Raw genomic sequence first — 22328 nt, forward strand, 5'->3', positions numbered from 1 at the left:
TGTGGTTAAGTAGTGATGTTGATTGTATTAACTTTATTGCACTTGATGGACGTATAAAAAATGTCTCACGGAAAGATCGTACTTATGGCCTGTGGCAGTTTCAGCCCTCCGACATACATGCACATGCGAATGTTTGGTAAGTATTTGACTAACTCTGAAATGCGCTTTGTGACAGTATTTTCGCCAACTTTTACATAATTTTTTGCTCACCTACCTATTTAAATTTAAATAACTTCTTTGACACACCATTTCCCGACCTTTGTGACGACAATTGGTTTTTAATTTAATATACATTTATTTTGGGAATTGTCATTGCTACAAAATATCGAAACCAGGTTTTTGCTAGATACTTAAAATTGTTATTATTGTAAGTGCTATTTGTTAAATAATAACAAATTAATATATATTTGACATTGAGTACATGACCAGAAATAGAGACGAAGTAAGGGCCTTCCATCCCTGGCAACTCATCAGGTAAATGGGCCTTATATCACTTTTTAATAACAACTTTCGATCTCACTGAAATCACAAATTTAGTAAACTGAAATAGTTCAGCTACAACACCAACCTGTGTGTACGTCTTCATATATTGCAAAAATATTCTGTATGTATTGTAATAAAGATAATATCTCTAACAATGGGGGCTGTTCCATTTGGTGGTGTGGGAAAAACAGCAAAAATATAATTACAAAACAAACGGTATCACATTTCATTGGTAATTAAACATTAAATATGTAATTTTCCCGTTTTCGTCAATTATAGCAAAGTTCAAGTTAAACTAGTTGATTTGAACAGAAATAATTGACGTTGTTTCGAATTTGGGCTGGCCAATCGGAGTGCAGTTGTCACAGTAATGATTAGGCAGAATAGTTTTCAAACAAACTAAATGACATTTCGTCTCTATTTCTAATTATATTCTCAATGATATTTAGTATACTATTTCGTTTATTTAATACCACATAAATATGTTATAAATATATTTACATGGCATGAAATATTGATTACCCGCACCTGAATGTTGAATTTATTTATTTAGAAAATAAATCAAGGAAAAAGAACAATGGTTGTGGAACATAAAATGTATTTCCATTATGTTCAGAATTTTGTTGAAAATTGAATATGCATATTGTATCATTGATGTGTTGTCACATTCTATATTAATGTTATTATACCTATAAGCTTTGCATAATATTTAGCAATATCCAAAAGTAGTGTTAGCGAGGCCATGTGTACTTATTATCCTATAGATCCAGCTAATTTGTTAATAAGTAGGTAATACAAAACTAGAATGAATAGAATAGAACAAAGAATCATTTATAATTCCATAAAATCACAGCAGTCTCCACAATACATGATAGTTTGCAACAAAAAATGGAAAGCACAATATTGGTATTTATGCATTATAGTACTACAAGTCTATTATCTATACATATATTGTCTAATCTTCTATATGTATATTGTAAAATATTATACTCCGTCCAACCATTTACTTTTTTTTGAATATGGAACTTCGGATTGTTAACCGTGCGGTGACGGATTAGAATACAATTCACCGCCCCTCTCTTCCCGTGGGTGTCGTAAGAGGCGACTAAGGGATATTGAGCAACCAGCTGCTCCACTGGTGGTAGGGCTTGAAAACCCGCCTGGTTAGTGACCACCGTGCGCATGATGGAAAACCCGCCAAGTATTCGCTAGTCGGATGCGTTCCGGGATCAGTCAGCGTACAACCAGAGCCCGAGGGAACGCTGCCGCGACATTTGTGGTCTGTGGAGGCTTCCGCCGAACCAGTGCCAGGACAACTGCATTGACCCGCCGGCCAGGGAGACCCGTAGAAACGGTTGTTCCGCTGGCCGCCCGCGGTACAGTACAGGGGCCCAAGCGTGCTTAACCAGCTCGTGAGGCTGCCTCACCATGCCGCGCATAATCTCGGTGTGGTTCGTCGTGCCGGTTGGTAACCGGGAGGTGGGGTCCCGGCGGCCATTCCCGGGGGGGTTCGGGGGCCCTTCCGTCCGGCGGATCAGCGCAACTTGTCTGTAGGCAAGTCTCTGGGGAAGCAGGCCCCGCGATTTGACCGCTTGTGTCGCGGCACTGTTTTCTCGCTTCACGCCTCTTTTTCCCTCCAACATGTTAGCGCAAAGTACAAATTTCGGTCGTACAGCGGTGCACACCCCCACCACTAAAGCGCTCTTTAAGGTGGAGTTCACGAACATTCGAGGACTCCACAGTAACATCCACGCCGTCCATCAACATATTGAGACGGCTCGACCAGAAATGCTGTTCCTTACGGAGACGCAAATACTCTGCCCGGCTGACAGCAGCTTCTTGAATTACCCTGGCTATATGCTTGAAGAGTCCTTCAAAGCGAAAGCTGGGGTCTGCTTGTTTGTCCGGGCAGATGTTTGCTGTCGCCGTCTGCGTCATTTGGAGGACCCCTCCTTCTCCATCCTTGGGGTACATGTTGACCTGGGCAGTCATTGCCGTGTCTACATGTGCCTCTACAGATCCCACCACGGCGACATGGAGACAACTCGTCTCATGGACCACCTTACTCAGGCGGCAGATGACGCGCAGGCGCAGTTTCCTACAGCGGAATTGGTGTTTTTAGGGGACTTCAATGCTCACCACGAGTCGTGGTTAAGTTCCTCTAAAACTGACCATGCTGGAAGAACTGCCCACACATTCGCTCTCACACACGATTTAACCCAACTGGTGAATCAGCCCACCCGGATTCCAGATAGGGTTGGTGACGCGCCCTCTTTGTTGGACCTTCTGCTGACGTCTCGCCCGGCTGGATATCGGGTGGTGGTCCAAGCCCCTCTGGGCACTTCGGATCACTGCTTGATATCCACTAAAGTGGCAACGTTACTGCCACCACCACCTACTGTGGCTAAACGCCGCATTTGGCATTATGCGTCGGCAGATTGGGACGGTATGCGGGACTATTTTGCATCCGTTCCCTGGCGGCAGCGCTGTTTTAGTGAGGTGGATCCAACAGCTAGCGCGACTGCCGTTGCTGATGAGATCTTAATCGGGATAGAATACTACATCCCGCATTCGGATCTCGTCAGTAAAAGGAGGCGCAACCGCTGGTTCAACCGCGAGTGTGCTGTGGCTGTTGAGAACAAACAGACTGCATACCGCGCTTGGATCAGGGGTCTAGCTTCAGACGATCCCAATACGAACTCACTTAAAACAGCCTACAATAATGCCACCAGGTCTTGCAAAAGAGCGTACATCAGAGCGGATGCTCAGCGCGTCGCACGAGTTGGCCAAGAACTCTTGACGCATCCCACAGGTAGTCGTAGCTACTGGCGTCTGGCCAGAGCCGTTGCGTCGAACTTCTGCCAGCCCTCGCTGCCACCGCTGAGATATTCTGACGGCAATCTAGCCCACAAGCCGCAAGATAAAGCCGACCTCTTGGCAAATTTGTTTGCGGCTAACTCCTGTCTCGACGACTGTAACGCACAGCCACCAACTCTACCTCACTGTGGCTACACGATGTGTGATATTCGTATCAGACAATGCGATGTGCGTACGCAGCTACAGTCTCTCGACGTCCGGAAAGCTAGTGGTCCTGATGGTATCCCAGCGATTGTACTTAGGAATTGCGCAGCTGAGTTGACTCCCGTGCTAACGCGACTGTATCGTCTGTCGCTCTCTTCAGGTCGTGTGCCGGACTCTTGGAGAGAGGCTAATGTGCAACCAGTTCCCAAAAAAGGCGACCGATCAGACCCGCATAATTACCGTCCCATAGCCATTACTTCCATAATATGCAGGTTTTTAGAGCGGATCCTTAATAAACAACTGACCCAATACCTAGAAGATCACTCCATAATTAATGATCGGCAGTATGGGTTTCGTCCGAAACGATCAACGGGTGACCTTCTAGCGTACTTATCGCATATTTGGGGTGAGGCTATAGACAAACGTGGCGAATCGTTGGCTGTTAGCCTCGATATAGCCAAAGCGTTCGATCGGGTCTGGCACAAAGCTCTTCTCTCCGAGCTCCCGGCGTACGGTTTGCCAGCCCAGTTATGCAGCTGGATTGCCGATTTCCTTCGTGAGCGGAGAATTCGCGTCGTTTCTGACGGCAGCATTTCGAGGTTCGTGAATGTGAACGCCGGCGTACCGCAGGGATCCGTCCTATCTCCCACGCTTTTCCTTCTGCATATCAATGATATGCTTCCACTTGGGAATATTCATTGTTATGCAGATGATAGCACTGTTCATGGGGGATATCATGGATTCCCCGCAGCTGGGCGCGCCGATACTGACAGAGAGCGATCTGATCTTGTCGTTGAGCCCAATAGGATATTGGACCTCATATCTGCATGGGGATCCAGTAATCTTGTTGAGTTCAACGCCAAGAAAACACAGGTTTGCGCGTTAACAACAAAATTGTCGCCGTTCCTTCCCATGCCTTCTCTGATGAGCACAGCACTTTCACCTCAGAGCAGTTTCACCTTGCTCGGTATGGAAATCTGCTGTGATTTGAATCCAAGGAGCTACATCGAATCTGTGATCAAAACAGCCTCACGGAAACTCGGAGTCCTGAACAAGGTGCGACGTTTTTTCACGCCGGACCAGTTATGCCTGCTGTACAAAACACAGGTCCGGTCTTGCGTTGAGTATTGTTCGCACTTGTGGGACGGCTCCGCCAAGTACCTACTCGATGTCTTGGATAAATTACAGCGTCGTGCTACTAGAATTATAGGCGACGAAGAGGTCTCATCACGCCTTGCACCTCTGCAACTGCGTAGAGATGTTGCATCGCTTAGCGCCTTTTACCGCATGTACCATGGTGAGTGCTCTGAGGAGCTGTTCAACCTCATCCCCCCTTCCCCGTTCCTGCTCAGAAGCACGCGTGCTGGCCTTCGTAGTCACCGTTTCACTACCTGCCGCATTCCATCGCGTACTAAAAGGTTCGGTGGCTCCTTTCTCTGCCGCACGGTTGACAAATGGAACTCCCTTCCGGCACATGTCTTCCCTCCCTCTTATGATATGGGGTCCTTCAAACGAGGCGTGAAGAGGCATATTGTAGGCAGGCAGGGTGGAGGCGGCTAGTGCAGTGAGGATTCCATCGCTGCACTAGGTTCCTTCGCGTTTGGATACCACTTTCCACTTAACATCAGGTGGAGTGGAGTCATTTGCCTGTCAGGTATAAAAAAAAAAAAAAAAAAAAAGGCATGCATATGTATTTATTGACATACAAGCATAGACAAAGTTATGCAATACTTCCTGGACTCTTTTTTTTTTTTTTAATTTTATTGAAGCAACGTGCTCTTTAGATCCGATATTTATCGAGCCAACAGATTATGTAACGAAGATCATTCAAGTTGATAAATTTTGGTACCTATCTAATAAATTATAATGATATTAAATAAATTATAAATAATTATAATAAATTATTATTGTTTATTTTAATGAATCGTCAGATTCTTCTCCATATGAACAGGAATAATCATTTGAATCCTCATTAACATTAACTATTATAAATTCTTGAGTACACAAATTGTCAAATGCAACATCACGATACAATCAGACAATATCTTTCTTACCAGACCAAAAGTCTCCTTTCGTGAATGGTCACAATTCAAACTTCATAAATAAAATCAATTGTTATAAAAATTCGGATTGACAACTCATTAGGACACCATTAGAATTGGAGCTGTTAAAAGTTAAATAAATGGTTGGACGGAGTATGCCTAAGTATATTTCCTATGTAGTAGTAATAATGTTGTATCCTTAATGCCATGTATCTATACGTAAATAATCTTTGTATAAAACAATAGGCCAAGTTTGATTTTTGGACAAAGGCAAATCTGCCTTATTAGTTGTAATCCTTATTAACTCTGATGTTGATGGGATATCGAAAAACGAGTTATAGATTCAACTTCAGCAAGTCCGTAGAAGTCCAAGTTTTGAGTCTTAAGTTGTCGTTGAAAGAAACTTAATATATTAATTTAAATTTAAATTATCTTCTTTCAGAAATAGCAAGAGATTCCATTCAAGCTATGGGTCTGGGCACAGTTGTGGGAGGCATTGTATCACCAGTACATGATGCTTATGGCAAAAAAGACTTGGCTAATTCAACTCATAGGTAAGAAAATTTTTAATAAATATTACTCCCACTGCAAATATGAGTTTTGTGAGCCTATGTACACGACCTATTTTTACACGCGTTAACGCAATTCAGTCGTAGCTAGTAAACCTTTGCACACGTTCGCAAATTCAATGGCGCCGTGAACATAATAAAATAAGAAAATAATATGGTAACTCCGTGCAAAGTAACAGCGCGACAGTGGCGCGCCGTTTACAAACTTGCGCGCCGTTTACAAACTTGCGCGAAAGCGACGTATAGCACGGGATCTATGTGCGAGAATAGCAGTATCTCGCGCTTTATATAGCTCTCGCGCAAATCGCGCACTGTTGTGCTAGCCCTACACTGTTATGCAACGCAAGTGTATCGTGAGATTATGTGAATGTGTGCAAATATATATAATACAACCTGAGCTACTATGCATGTTGTATGTTACTAAGTGTAAGTTACCATACTTGTTTTATTATACTATGCCGTGAATGCACGTTGGTGAAAAGCGTGCACATTGGCAATACAGACGGCTGCGGGAGGCAGAGCGGCGCAATGGCATGAGCACTACAAATGTGCTTCTCGCCCACGTTTGTAAAGTTTTGTAGTCCGTACAAATGCAACAGTCTTCTTTTCTGTGTTGTCTGTGCGTAAAAAATGCACCATGCGCTCTTTTTTATGTGTTACTTATTACTGGAAATATCCAGCTGGTAGAGTAGTTGAATTTGTTGTTTAATATTCTGAACTATATTTATAAATAATGGGTGGTTTGCATTAACTAGACAACAGTTTGATGGTTAATATCATCTCATCAGCCGTGACACAAAAAAATACAATATTCTTACTTATTTAGATACGAAAAATATTTACTTCCAATGTAAAGCAATCGCGAAAATGTATAAAGTAGACATCGGTTTAGATTCTGTTGGTATTATATCACACGATCAAAACAAATATCTTCATTAAACGAAAATCTCGCGTTTTCAAATTGAATTATATTTTCATAAATTTTAAACTCCATTTTCCGAAACTTAAGTTTTTCGTTCAGTGACAGCATTGATTTCCACCTGGGGCAACAGTTTTACGACACAGGATTGATCCCCTGAGTACATACATATATCTAAGTTCTATGTACGAACATTTGCTTATACTTGTACATTTGTGTACATTTCGGGAGATAATAATGACATTATTATTTTGTATATTATATGATAACATGAGAGTAAACAAGAATGTATAACATTCGTAAATTATCTTGTCTAAAAACGCAAGCTAACGACAATTAATTACTTTTTTAATGAACAATGATAATTAATAATAATGTGTATTAACTATGGAATTCTCAGAAAGCCAGACCAGGACCCTGATTCGGAACTCTTCCATATTTTAACCGAATCGTTCGATTGGATACCGTTCTCGAATCGAAGAGCGCTTTCCAAGCACAGAACATTCGAGTTAAACGTTCGACTCGGATTCGGATACGATATCGTTATCCAACAGCGGTTATGAAGTTAGTCGGTAAAAAAGATTATAAGACAAACGAAAAATTCCTTTTATATACATTTTTACGACTTTAAAGCTCTAAAATATAGGAATGCATTAGTCTTGCATTAAAATAAATTAATAAAATTTAACAAAGTCCAGACTTTAATTAAAATAATAAGAGATTTCCATTATTACATTTTTGCTTTGTGAACAATAGGACGTTCGGTAACTTTTTATTCGATAACTGTGTACTGAATAACGCTTGTAACCTTTGTCGGTCGAGAACTTCGAGTAAGGGTGAATTTCACTTTCCGAATTTCAATGGCACTTTTTGAGTGATTTTTGTAAAACCCTTTTTTCTTTTGGTTTTAAGATCTTAAACGTACAAATAAGTTCAAACAATGTCAATAATTATTAAATCACAGAAATATATATTTTTTTTTAAATATATAATAGACACACGCTTGGCCACAATCTCACCTGATGTTAAGCGACGATGTGACCGACGATGGGACGCGTTTGCCTAAAAAATGCCTATTCACTCTAGCCTTGAATAGCCCCAAATTGTGCTTTTCGGGAAATACAGATGCCGGTAGAGCATTCCATTCCTTTGCCGTACGCATCAGAAAGGAGGAGGCAAAGCGCTTAGTGCGAATAGGTGGAATATCAACGACATAAGAATGGAAAATTTAAGTGAAATACAGCAAAAAACGATATTTTAGGTCACACGAATGAGATTGCGGTAACATGAATCATTTTCTCATAAACATAAATGAAAAAGATGGCACAGTAATGAGAAATTATTATTATAACACACATTTTATCGTTCACAATAGAACATTTAACAAGTAACAAATATGTTAATATCACTTCTTGTATCAAAATCCTCATCCATGTAAGACCATCTACATATATGTAATAAATAAATCTAAATAAGTATTTTGTTAATGTCATATAAACTTGATTATATCTATATCAATATATCATCATCACCATCATGATCACCATTATCATTCAAATCATCATCACAATCACCATCATCACAATCATCACCACCATAATTCCATCATCAACAGTCACCATCACCACATTAATCGTCATCATCACCGCCATCATCATTATCATCATCACCATCTAATTGTCATATTTAAAATAAATGTTTGGCTTAAAGTAACTATTTGACTTAAAAGTAGACAAGAATGAGAGCGACAAGAATGATATTTGGATACATTTTTAGTTGTCAACGTCGTAGAATATTCTGGACCGTTAAAAAAGTGCGTGGATTTTAAAGTTCCCTTTGTCTAATTGTTGCACAATAAACTTTATAAGACTATTACTTAATACTTATTTAGATAGATTGCTTTAGATGAATGACTATTTAGTCACTGGCACTGAAATTGATATTTAAGTCGATCTTTTGCTAAAATGGAGACGCACAAGTAACTTCACTGTGTATATTCCAATCCGACAGGAGCCCCTTCTCACTTTACGAAGGGTGAAGGTGATGCGGTGTGAACTCTTGTTATTACGAGGTTTTTAGTTGAAATAACACTAATGATAAGAAAAATTTAAACACATTTTGTATTCCCAAGAAAACATGTTTGTTTGTAACAAATTGGGAAGTTACGGTACGTATTCGACGTGAAAGTTGTTAGAGTTTATCATCGATGGGAAATATTGCATTTTCCGCGAGTGTTTAATTTTTTTCTTCATTTCTTAAAATGAGAGAGTCGTGGAACCGGCTCCCATAAATGAGAAATTACCCACTTTTTTAATTTTTATTTATTAGAGTGGCGTAGTAAAGTAGTCTTTCTATGTATAACACTGACTAAGAATGCATAGAGGGTCACATTTTTTGAGGTTTTTCTGAGAACGATCCGTAATCGTATGGGTGTGACGTCATTTCGGTTCGGTTTCGAATACGTCAGTTTGAGTGTCGATTCGAGTGATGTGAATAAAAATGAAAAGAAATCGTACGATATCAAGTCGAATCGATCGACAACTGAGTTATCGTAAGGTTCTGAATCGACACCCAGAACCGACCACGAGTCGAATCCGGGACTTCATCCTCGGGCGTCCACAGTATAAAAACCGTTGGCCTTTCGAGGTTGTGAAAAATAGACGTGGAAATGTTATTTCTGTGAAATTTGAAGATTATTATCTTTTGTTGAATTTGTTATCAGAAATACGATCCCTGAATGTGGTTTGATGTCACCTTTTTATTACACCCTTTATAAATAGTGAAGATAAGGCATATCGTTATTTTCTTATTTTACTCCGAGGAATTTTTTTACATAATTATCATCTATTAAATGTTTACTATAATATGAAAATCTAGTTAGTTCATTATTATTTGTCTCTGTTAACACAATTCAAGTCTCGTCGATGATTGTAAATTGTTTTATAACATAAGAACTACCTGATAGGATTATTATTTATGTAATCATATACGTGAACTTAAAAGTAAATAGAAGATAATCATTTATTTATTTTCTCTCAACATTGAAGGTTAAAATTGTGCTAACAAACTTTCTTTAAATAATATCAAGTGACCTTGACCGCCTGTCATACAGAGTTATAAGTTGACAGGTACCATGTGCCTGTAATATGACCAACACCCTTACCCTACAAAACCGGAACATAGTAATGCTCACATTACTGCTTGCGGCAGAAATAGGTAAGGTGAAAATACTTTCCTGGACGAACTCCGGTTGTTGTTCCGGTTGTGAAGGGTAAGGGTGCTTGTGAAATTACAGGCACATGAGACTTGTCAACTTACGTCTCAGGGTGACCGGCGCAGTGGAAGTGCTCCTCAGACCTTTGCGATTTAAAGCTCAGAGTGACATTGTGACTGTTATGAACAGGCGTGTAGCTTACCATCAGACGCACGACTTGTGCGTCCTGTCACTTGATACTATATAAAAAAAAAGAATTTTGAAGCGTGCTGATAAGGTAATTATGTATCTTTAAAAATTCACTAATGATTTTTCTTTTTCACTCATTATCATTAGACAATGTACGGCTCTGAAGTCATCTATTATCTGTAGTTTTGGATTTTTGTTCTACAGTTTCTTCCGGCCACTGTAACATCCTTCTCCCATCACGTGGGTTTCTTTGTCCACTTCTAGGTCACATTCTGTGATTTTTTTGTCGTCGTTGATCTTACCTCATCTGTTGATGTGACCAGCAATAAAAATGTTATTTTTACTTTAACAGATAGTTGATTCTAATCGTTGGAATGGAAATGATATGTTTATTATTTATTTTTTCAATCCAACTCACGTTTCGTGCTGTTTACGGAACCCATGATTGAGATGGTATAATCATCAAAACACGTCTGCTTTTCGAGTCGTAAAAAAATATTTCTAATTCACAGGGACTTATATATTTATTCTACTTCTACTGTTATCTCAGAAGGCCAACATTGACTCCCAAGTGTTACAAGCCTTATTAAAAACAAGATAAAAAATGTGCAGCAATCGCGAACCTAAGAAATTAATAATTCTAAATGTTTCATCTAACATTATAACTTGTTTAACAGTTTGTTTTAAATTATGTTTGCTACAGACTGGCGATGCTGAAACACGCGCTGCGGTCCTCATCGTGGATCAAGGTGTCGGAGTGGGAAGTACAGCAGAGCGGATGGTCGCGGACCAGAGTCTCACTGCAGTACCACCAGGTATATCTGTTTCGACACTTACACTTAAATAGGGGATACAAACCATACGCTTCATAGTTTTTACTATTAACCAGAAGTCTGCGGGACGCACCATAGACCGGATGATTGCATAATAGAGTTCCCTGCAATACATCAACTACTCTATTAGGACAGCAAAAAAGTAATATCGAATGATCTTTAGAAGAACGTCGATAGAGTTGTAGCGTTTTTTATACAGCCGAAGTTCGGCGTCACCGATTGTAACATCTTATTTCGTTTTATTTAAGTAGCAGTATAGCTCCTTGTGAAAGAGTTCGTCCAGGGTAGTACTGCCACTTTACCTATTACTGCCGCCAAGCAGTAATGTCAGCATTACTGTGTTCCGGTTTTAAAGGGTAAGGGTGCTGGTGAATATACAGGCACATGGGACTTGTTAACTTATGTCTCAGGGTGACGGGCGCGGTGGGCGGGCTCAGATCTTTGCAATTTAAAGCTGTGAGTGGCATTGTAATTGTTATGGACAAGTGTATAGCTTACCATCAGGCGCACGACTTGTTCAAAAGAAAAGAAAATCAGAAGTACTTTAAATCGGTGCGAATAATCCGTTCCTTGTTGTCATGTTTGTGTTTAACATTTGCCGAATTTCAACCTATTCACGCTACATCTTCAGTACTGATTGGTATGCGTTCGCCCTCATCTTATTTCTAATTGCAGGATACAATAAACAGTCACATTTACCAAATAGATAATGCAGAACCACCACCATGGTTACCTGACGACGTTCTCAATGTGAACAATATGAACAACAATGATGAAAGAGATAGCGTTATGGACAAGATACACGATTGTAGAGATGCAAGAGTTACAGTTAAGTTGCTGTGTGGAGGTGATTTGCTGGAGTCTTTTGCAAAACCTGGACTTTGGAGTGACGATGACGTAAGTATATTGCTTATTGACAGTTGTGTTCATAATGTACTCAAGATAATACAGGGTGAAAATTTATGTTATGTCAAGGACAAAAAATTGCTAAAACAGTTTTTGACATTCGAAATATAATAATTTATAAAGATGAAAATGTATACATATAGGAAATGAAACTATTTTTCCGGATTTGAATCGCGTATTTTTTTTATTTTTTTTATTTTTTTTTTTTTCAAAGAAACCAACGTCTTGGGCCCTTTACATGTCCCATGGTCACGGTTGACTGATGTATACATATATTATTGTTGTGGTCATTTAATTTGGACATTAAAACTAACATGTTTTTTCTACGACTTATAACTACGCATTTATATCAGAACCCTGGGGAACGCATATTTTATACAAGAAAAAGTGTTAATCATAAACTTTTTATTATAACTTTTGTAATAAAATATATATTATAAGTTTTATATAAGATGCTTGAGGTTTGGCATCAACTTCGTAGAAACCCTGTAGAAATACTATTAATTTGATGGATGTAGATGAATTTAAATAAGGTGTGAATAACACGTGTAGGTTTGCGTGTGTTGGTGAAAGAGCGAGAGGTGACATAAAAAAAACTGTATTAGTAGCATTAGTTAGTCACCCGTACGCGCCTTAGCAATGTTAATACGCACATCTACATACACGTTAATGTGTTTCCAGATAGAGAATATCGTTGGTCGTCACGGCATAGTGGTAGTTACGCGAGTGGGCAGCGATCCCGGAAAGTTTATATACGACTCCGACGTACTTAGTAAATACAGAGTAAGTACAGAAAAATAATTAGGATGATCAACCATTTTCTGTTCAGCAAGCATTGCGTGTTTTGCTTTCGGTACGCATTTGCAGCGTGCGAGAGGCAAGGCTAATAACCTAACCTCAGTACAGAGTACTAAAAAAACCGACCTCAAAAGTCATAGGACCACTTCTGAGGTACCGTCTTTCCAACAAAAAAAGAATCATCAAAATCGGTTCCCAAATGGCGGAGTTATCGCGTAACATACATATAAAAAAAACACAGTTGAATTAAGAACCTCCTCCTTTTTTTGAAGACGATTAAAAATAAAAACGATAGCAACATATTGACATTTTACTTTGATTTTGTTTACTTGTGTGGCGTCTATTGTGTGCAGTTAAGAATAACTGTGTTGTAATTTTCAGAGAAACATAATCCTCGTATCTAATTACATTCTCAACGAGATAAGTTCATCGACGATTCGACTCTTGTTTCGGCGCGGAGAAAGCGCAAAGTATCTAATAGATGATGGAGTACTGTCTTACATAAGAACACACAAGCTATATGGTTCGGATTCGTCGCAAAGTGCACCGTGAGTTACCTTCACCCTTATTTTGGACGCTATTTATTGCATTGGTTGTGATTTTTTCGCTTTAATTATTGTAAAATTTTATTTACATATTTACACAATTAATTTTATTGTTTTTTTATTTATCAATGTCTTTTTAATAATTTCAAATATATATTCTACTAAATAGACATTGAAATTTTGAAAGAGATAGTAATTACAAACTTTTTTGGAAATCATATTGAAATCCTTTACAATAACAGGAAGTGCATTTTCAAAATTTCAACGTGTATTGCCGTTAACGAATTACTATTACTAAAAATATTGAATATTATCCAGTACTGGTGAATGAACTAACACCCTGCTTTCTTGCACGCTGCCTCGGAAACAGTGAGTACAATTTACTTAACGAATTACTCTCTAGCTACGAGAAGCGATCGCCTCAAGACGTCGCTATGCGCTCTCCCGAGGAGACCAGCTTCAAAAACATAGTCATTTCCATTAGAGACAAACCATCCACTACAGACGAAACTACAAAAGTGAAAAGACCGCGAAAATCCAACTTTTTAATGCCAAATAGTCATACAGATTCAGTATGTCCTATCGACCTAAAGCCTAAAATTGCGTATCTAAGTAAAGCACCATCCACCTACGTACCAGGGAAAGCTGTCAAAATAGTCAGTGATGAAATCCAACATTCTGTTAAAGACGAAAAGGTAAGTTTCGATGAATCGGTGTATAGTTCTTTAGAATGTTATTTGAAGAAGGATGACTACGATAATGACCTTTATAGACGTAGAGTTAGTGAGGGTAACGTTGAACATAATCTTAACACAGAGACTGCAAGCAACAAAAAACGTTGTTCTTCTACTATAAGGAAATTGAAGCCTGAGGAAATGAAGAAGAGTAAATCTGAAGTTAGTAAGCTTTGCGATAAAGTGAAAAGTATTAAATTGAAAGATAAGGAAAGTAAAAATTATAAGACGAGGAGTTGCAATGATATTGTTCGATTGATTTTAACCAAACATGGCATTCATGTCATAAGTGACACTGAGGCTATTGTTTAAAAGAATCCATGGTGTGAGAGCATGATAAAAAATTGTGTAATTTTTAAAACGTATACTTGTCGTCGAAGATTTTTGTGGTTAAAGTACGAAAATATAAAGAATTTTCTTATTGACGTAGGAATCACGAAATTTTATAAATTCTGAATTAAGGTAATCTCGGGTCCCATAATAGTGAGGACATAATCTCAGTCTACAGAGTACTAAATTAACGGACCTCAAAAGTACGTGGAATTGCATCTGTTTGCAAAGTTTTATTGAAATATCCCCTAGTTCGCCACTATACTGGACTTGACACAGGAGATAATAAAAATCGGTCCTCACTACTCAAAGTATATTGAGAGAGCAAAACGCCTTGAATTGAAGAATAGCAAAACCAACCATTAAAATAATTGCTCTTGCTGTAAAATATAGGCGCTACTTATAAAAATGAATGTTCATGCGTGATCAGCCACCCTTAGAGGTGGATGATTTTTTTCAATATGAAATGGGACCACTATGGAGGTACCCTCTTTCCAACAAAAAGGAATCATGAAAATCGGTTTACAAATACATACAAAAAAATACAGTCGAATTGAGAACCTCCTCCTTTTTTGAAGTCGGTTTAAAAATTGATTGTAATTCTGTGAGAGGTATAAAAGGTAAGGGTCGTATTTCAGTCTACATCACACACCACTGTGCAGTACAGTGCTGTTAACTTTATTTGAACTCCTGACGCGTGTGTGACCCTTACAATAAAAAATTAATGAAAATACGCCAAAATATGTATAGTACTTTTGTAAATGTTTTTCGAAAATTGGGAAGTGATCTTGAAAGGAATTTAAAAAAATTATTACCTAGGAATAATTTTTATATAATTATTCCTAGGTGTCCGTCAGGCCAAAAGGTTTGTTGTTTGCACAAAGTAAAAAAAATAAAGTATTATCTTTTATAAATATATGTAGATATATTGAACAAAAAATATCGACTGTTTAATAATTGTAGGACTTACAACTGAACCCGTTTAGAAAGTTTATGACTGTCAATTTTGTTTAGATTCATGTATACTATAATTAGTTTATTAATTCCTAGGTGTTGATTCAACAACCAGGTTGTTAGGAAATGTGCTTTTTTTAAACTAGGAGCGAATACATTTAACAAATAATTTCAATATCATTAGCTTCGAAAGGTTTACGGGAATTGACGCAAAATACTCGAAATTGCTTTTCTGACACCCTGTATAAATTTAAATTAGACTAAAAAATAGCTAAACATATTAAATCTCTGTATACTGTAATAAAATTTTATATAAAAAACATAAAATAAAATAAAAATCTAAATGTTTATAAAAAAAATTCTAGAATTATATTCAAAATAATATGTAAATTAATGTGCCAATTTATTTGCATGTAGTATAATTTAACAATTCTGAAATGTATTAGTGCTATTTTAACAACCTCCATTTTGTTGTAAACCACAGTATCACCTGCCTTTAGTCTCGGTCGAACTTAAGCCTTTCCAAAAAGTGTGATATGCGACAATGCTAAACACACTGCGCGAATACTAAACACACGTTGCGCGCTGACATGTGGGTTCCAGACTGAATACTGCATTCTAGTACCTGTGTACTAGAATGCAGTTGCAGTGTGTCTCCCTGTGGAGATGTCGACGATCAGAACGTGTCTATCAAGTACAACATAAATATTATATGCTTTTAAGTCGCATTCTAAGGTTAGTCGTCTTTTGTAATAATTATAAAGGCAATTTAGAAATTGTTCTACAGAATCTAATCGAATCTATTTGGTATCAAAATGTAACTGGAGACTTAATATTGACATTAAATAGACTTTTTTAATTTTATGTATTAAAACAGTGCAGTTTTAGGTGTAAGTGATTTTCTTGATGATTAAAGCTCAAAGTGTACGTGCCATTTAAAAAATAAGACCTGTCTATACATATATACATGTCTATAGGGTTAGATTTAGATACTATGCATACAATTATAAATCCAAAGAGAGAATTTTAGAATATTTATTACTACTTATGACTTAAAAAAAAAATATATATATATTATATATATATTAATATAAAATTCATACTGACAACAACGTTAAATTAATGTGACTGATCTAAAAATGTAACTTACGCTTTAGTTAAAATAGAAAACTGGTTTTGGATGTGGTATAGTCAACATAATATTATATCTTACGATAACTTTAGTGTAAAGTTTCAGTAACAACCATTTCTGTGGTTAGGAGTCACGCCTTCACACTAAAGTCTTGGCAAAAGTAACATTTTTTAAATCTGTCAAATTAAAATTAGGTATAAGTGTTCAATGTAGAATTATAAATTTCAAAAGAGCGAGAACAAAACGTATATACCTGTTCGCACAACAACGTTACGTGTTATTATAACGTTAGAAATAATTAAATTATCAATTTATATGTTAAGAAATCCCTAAAACTATCCTAGACTAGGTGTTTTCAACTAACCTTAAAAATAGACTGATTATATGCAAAGACATGATAATAATATATAAAAAAATAAAGCTAGCTGTTCAGTCTAAACCTAACTATATCTAGCTAATTATTTGCTAAATATTTTTCAAAATATGAAAGGGTGTATTGGTACTTTAAAAAATCCCTCTGTGATAGTCAAAATTTCTCCTATTAGAACCATTGAAATTAGTATTGTAGCCTCGTAGCAAATTTTAAAATATAGTATTTAAATGCTTTTAGTGTATTTTTTAAAATTTATTAATAGTATTAATATTTAAGTACAAACTATAATAAATGTTTAAATCTTATAGAAACTAAAAGTGAGATGCTAAATGATCAGTGTTTTTACTTGTTACCGACGTATGCGACTATTGCGTGCTTTACGTTTATATGAGTGAACACCTTTAGTGTTTAGGTTGGTATTTTTTTTAATAAATAAATACTGGTACTAAGATAAATAAATATGAAATTTATTAAATAAATTTCTTGGTTAAAAATAAGATTGCTTGCAAAGTTAACTGTTGCTTATTTTCTAGTTAAAGCATGGGTTGTTGTAGGGGTGAATGCATATATTTTTTCTTCATTATCTAGTTCTTAGGTTTTCGCGATTGTTACACATAGGAAATGAAACTATTTTTTAAGATCTAAATCGCGTTTATTTGCTTTTTCAAACAAAACAACATTTCGGGTTTTGTACAGGTCCAATGACCCACTGGTTTATGTCTAATATTAATCCATTGATAATAAAAAATGGTTACAATTCCTATTTTCTTCATTATTTTTTAGTAAATATTATTGGTATTTTTGTTTTTTTTAAATGTGTAATTTTTACCCTGTCACTTTATTAGAAGATGAAAATTACCGTAATGGCTGACAACTTAGGGCACCATCAAACTAGACGCTTATGGAAGCGCTACAGTTGCGCGATTGTAATGCGGCGGCATACCAAATTTCAAACATACATTCATGATTTTTTTACTACAAGTTATTCATCATAGATTATATATAAACTTATTATATATTATATATAAACTTGTGATTATTACTTTTTGTATTATTTTCTTAATTTAGAATTTCGCATTATAATCGATAAAATCGACTTAGTACAGTGTTAATTGCTGGTGTCGAAGTAATTTGCCAGTCTTTACACCGTTTTCATAAATTTTTCCATATGCATGTAGGTAGAAAGAAACTTTTGGAATGAAATTAGGCCTTCCCTTGTCAGTCTTAGCGGTACAGTTAGCCACACTTCGAGCTATACAAACGGTAGTTATGTAAAAGAGGACTTTTAATTAGAGATAACAAATTGGCAGCTACTGTATAAAGTCACATTTAAAAAATAATCTTGCTATGTTAAAGTCTTGACAGTTTAACCATAGCAGTGGCCCACTGCACCTCCTCATTACATAAATTAATACGTGTTTAGGCTTTAGTGGTTAATTTAAAAAATATATGTTAGTTTCCAATGTCATCCTACACCGTATTTTTTTTACTTGTACTAAGCATCATTAGACTGATTCCAGTATCTCGTTTACTTTTATAGCCCGTGATTATCTTGGAAATCTATCTTTAAGACACGAGTTACAAGCACACTACTAACTGGTATCGTCTATTCGCGTGTACTGTTTTACTGCGACTCTGGGATCAGTCTTCAGGAGCTTCATATGCCGAACAAAGGACATGCGATTGGTGTAACGGAAATTGAGATCAGTGCCGCCGTTGCACTGCCTGGACTTCGGTGTGTGGAGTTCCTTAGATTTTATTTAGATGTTGGCTGCTAATGTATGTGATTGTGTGCGTAGGGATGCCCGCTGTAGCTGTCATGTTGCGCCCCCCACGACGCGTCTTGAGAGTCGTGTCGACAACACGTCGGACGGATCGTGTCGGTCGGACTGCCGCCGCGACAGTCGCGGGAATTTGCGCGCGAACCAGAACAATCATTATGAATGATTTTTATAATTTATTATTTTAATAACTAGTGTTTTTTAATTGTTGATTGTTTTGATACTTACTGTGTAAATATTCGTAGTGAAATACAGCCTTAAACTTTTAAAGGGGATCAGCGTCTAGCTGCACTATGTATTTGGATCGATAGATTCAGATTAATAGCATTTATTGTGATGCAACTTAGTTTTAAAAGCACGTGCAAAAAATTTTGTGCTACACGATGATTAAAACATTACCCCATGGCGTCGACGTAGTACTGAAACATAAGTAGATAGCTTAGTGATCAACAAATTTGGGAAGTTGCAATATTTGTATACTTTATTTTTGTTAACACTGTTTAATGTTGTTTCATTGTTATTATTGAGCCGTGGTTTACACAGAACTGCATAAGATGAACTTAAGGTAGTAGACTTAAGGTTGTATAAGTGCTTCACGTGATGGTGAAATAAATTTGACGGTTTTTCTTAATGTTTACCTCTAGAGTGTAACAAAAAATACTAAGATATTTTAGCTAGTGACCGTACTTGAGTAATAAAAAAAATTACCTACCCTACCGAAAACATTTTTATTGGTTGATCAGAGCAGTTAATCCATGTTATGAAAAAACTGCGTATTCTTTGACGGCGATATCTGCACATAAGCCATGCTTATGTCCGTATTAGTAAACAGATTCCAAGTCCGGTAGGTATTAAGTGCGTATCGGTTGAGATCTCAATATGAATTTCAAATACTCTTATATGTAATCAAATATCTTGTAATAGTCTATATATAATCATCGGTTTCTTTCCTGACACTATTGCAAGTTATCAAGATCCTGCAATTTATTGACTAGCATTATAACTGTTGAGTGATGTTTATTAATAAGTTGAACTATTGTCAGCTTTCAAATAATGCGTTATGGTTGATATGTACTTAAGTTATACTTATTAATAAAGACTGTTGACTTAAGTAAGATCTTAATGTCGATCCAGCACTGGAGATGGATTTATTAATACGATCCTTAGTCTTATTACGGCACAAAAATGGTTTGTGTATGTGAGTACAATACAAAACTTTGTGTACACAACATTAAATGATGATAACGCATGGTTACAGTACCATGGTTATATATACCATGATAATGCAAGTTAATCAAAGCTTTTATTAAGGCTGTTTTGGGGTTTCGTATACCACGTGTTATGTGCTTTATTAGCTTTTCAGCACTTTTATATAAAGATGCTGTGTAGAAGCGTGCCGTCAAGTGAGTTTGAGCCCTTACAGGCCATTTTATGCAATTCGCTTTATGCTGTTTTATTATAAATACTCAATTACCTACATGTTATCTTCTAGCTTATTGCCTTAGCCATTGATAGTAGAAATATCCTATGAAAACCTCGTACATGCGTTCGCAATGCAATTTAGCTACATCTATATACTTCAAGCTTCGCTAGGTGCTTGCATATAAAGGTATTACATAAAATTATAAACGTATGAACAGATACGTAACAAAAATACCAGTGTAATCCCTGAACCTCGTCGAGATATTTGACTTGGATCATTTAGTACAGGTCATTAATTAGCACACGGGAGCCAGCTTGGTTTTTTCAAGATAATTTCTGGAGAATGACGTGAGAGAACACAAAAGTTAAACAAAAACCTAAATAGTAGTACAGGTATCAAGTTTTATTTCACTCTTTTTAATCAAAATTACCTTGTCATAGAACTTGCTTCTGTAATATATCTGTTTAGAGTTTAAAATAAATTGTGATAGTCAGCATGCCGTAAGATATTTAAGTACCTATGTGCATTGTCTCTATATTTGCATGGTCTATGTCGTATGAATGACCGGTTTTTTTACCGCATACCTTTCATTTTGAAAATGGTTTCATACTTCGATAGTGGCGCGTTATGATCACTTCTGACTTCGAACTGACAAAATAGGTAAGACGGCGACGTAGTGACAAAGTCTTACAGTTAGTTAAATTACATTTATATAATAAGCAGTGATTTCTATTAAAAGTCTGATTTCAATTCCGAATAAATTTGCATAAATCCAATAAGTATTTCCATGCTTATTAATGGAAAAAATATATTACAGCAAATCGATGCGGTATTTTTACCATCGTTCCTAGGGCGGCAATGCCTTCACTAGAATCGGCAATCTACCGGTTTGCTTACCGCCGCCGCATCGTGCCAGAATTCCAAAAAACAGTACAGTTTTAAATTAAATTTGTTAAAACTAATATAAATTTAGTCGGCTTTATTTCATTTAGCAATTTTGTAAGTCATACATAAATTCAAAGATTTTTTTCTTTCATTCATACATAAAATCTAAGCAGAAAGATTGAATTCTAAAAAACAATTGTTAATTATAAGATATTTAATTGCATACTTAACGACCCTGTAACACAATATACTACTTCATATAACTCGTCGCTGTCTCGCGGTGTTCTTTTACTTTGCCTACAGGATTCTATCGAAATTTACTATCAGGTCAGAACTGGAAAGGCTTTTTAAAAAATTAGTTCTGTGTTTTGTATTGTTCTTTAAGAGCTAAAGTAGACACTCGACTATTTAATTGGTGTGCAAGTGTGAGTAAGCACTAATCCATCATAACGAAAACATATACCGATACCACGAGTTTACAGAGTTGACCTCGCTAGTTATCAAGTAGAATATTTGTAGTATGGTGAATTTTAATTCCAATTGTGACCGCTAGGGGCGCTGTGTTGACAAGCAGTCTATAGACAGCATTGTTAATTATTAATCTAGCTTTTGTTGTTCCTGTTTAGTGCGAGTCTCTCTCTTACCAAGAACAATAAGACAAAGCTCGGCATAACTGCATCCAACAAATAGCTCGTGTAATGTTGCAAAATGAAACAGTGATTTTTGTGAATATTTTTTGCATTTATTTTTTTTTATAAATGATATAAAATATTTACTAGCTTATATTTTTATCTAAAAATGAAAACATATATTTTATAATTTTAACAAATTGTTTATTGTATTTATATTATTTTATATAAATAGTAGTAAAAATACCAGTATAAAAATTGTTATTTGTAGTGCCTGTTGTTCGTGGGTAGTAATATAAGTGTATACGACGTCATTAATTCACAAATATACAGACGTATTAAGTATTTTTTTCACTCAGTCGTCGACAAACTTGACCGGCGTAAAATCGATGTGGTGAAAATTGGTTTAATTTTAATGAAGTCTCGGCTTTTAATTATTTACTATATGTCACATTTCCCTGCAACTAAAATTACGTTCCTGTCTACGGTCCTATCATATAGATATTTTTTTATACCGAGCAATGGAACGAACAAATCGTGCGCCTGTTAGTAAGCGACACGCCTACTC

General features: G+C 36.5%; 1 protein-coding gene across 3 annotated transcripts; it reads left to right on the forward strand.

The window, feature by feature from the left end:
• Positions 1-18: 18 nt before the first annotated feature.
• On the forward strand, positions 19-21845 carry LOC113232398 (nicotinamide/nicotinic acid mononucleotide adenylyltransferase 3). Of its 3 annotated transcripts, XM_026467104.1 has the most exons (8): positions 19-136; positions 5989-6100; positions 11141-11252; positions 11946-12167; positions 12858-12959; positions 13356-13522; positions 13838-13888; positions 18842-18958. In XM_026467104.1, exons 1-7 carry the CDS (start codon positions 61-63, stop codon positions 13848-13850), a joined length of 804 nt encoding a protein of 267 aa, XP_026322889.1. In that variant the 5' UTR covers positions 19-60; the 3' UTR covers positions 13851-13888; positions 18842-18958. The 3 variants fall into 3 exon arrangements, with proteins under 3 accessions (XP_026322889.1, XP_026322888.1, XP_026322887.1); XM_026467103.1 differs by lacking the exon at positions 13838-13888 and having other exon boundaries at positions 18842-21845; XM_026467102.1 differs by lacking the exons at positions 13838-13888; positions 18842-18958 and adding an exon at positions 13890-14647.
• Positions 21846-22328: the final 483 nt, after the last annotated feature.

This window comes from Hyposmocoma kahamanoa, unplaced genomic scaffold (genome assembly GCF_003589595.1).
Source record: "Hyposmocoma kahamanoa isolate Upper Pololo Valley unplaced genomic scaffold, ASM358959v1 76, whole genome shotgun sequence".
Lineage (NCBI taxonomy): Eukaryota > Metazoa > Arthropoda > Insecta > Lepidoptera > Cosmopterigidae > Hyposmocoma > Hyposmocoma kahamanoa.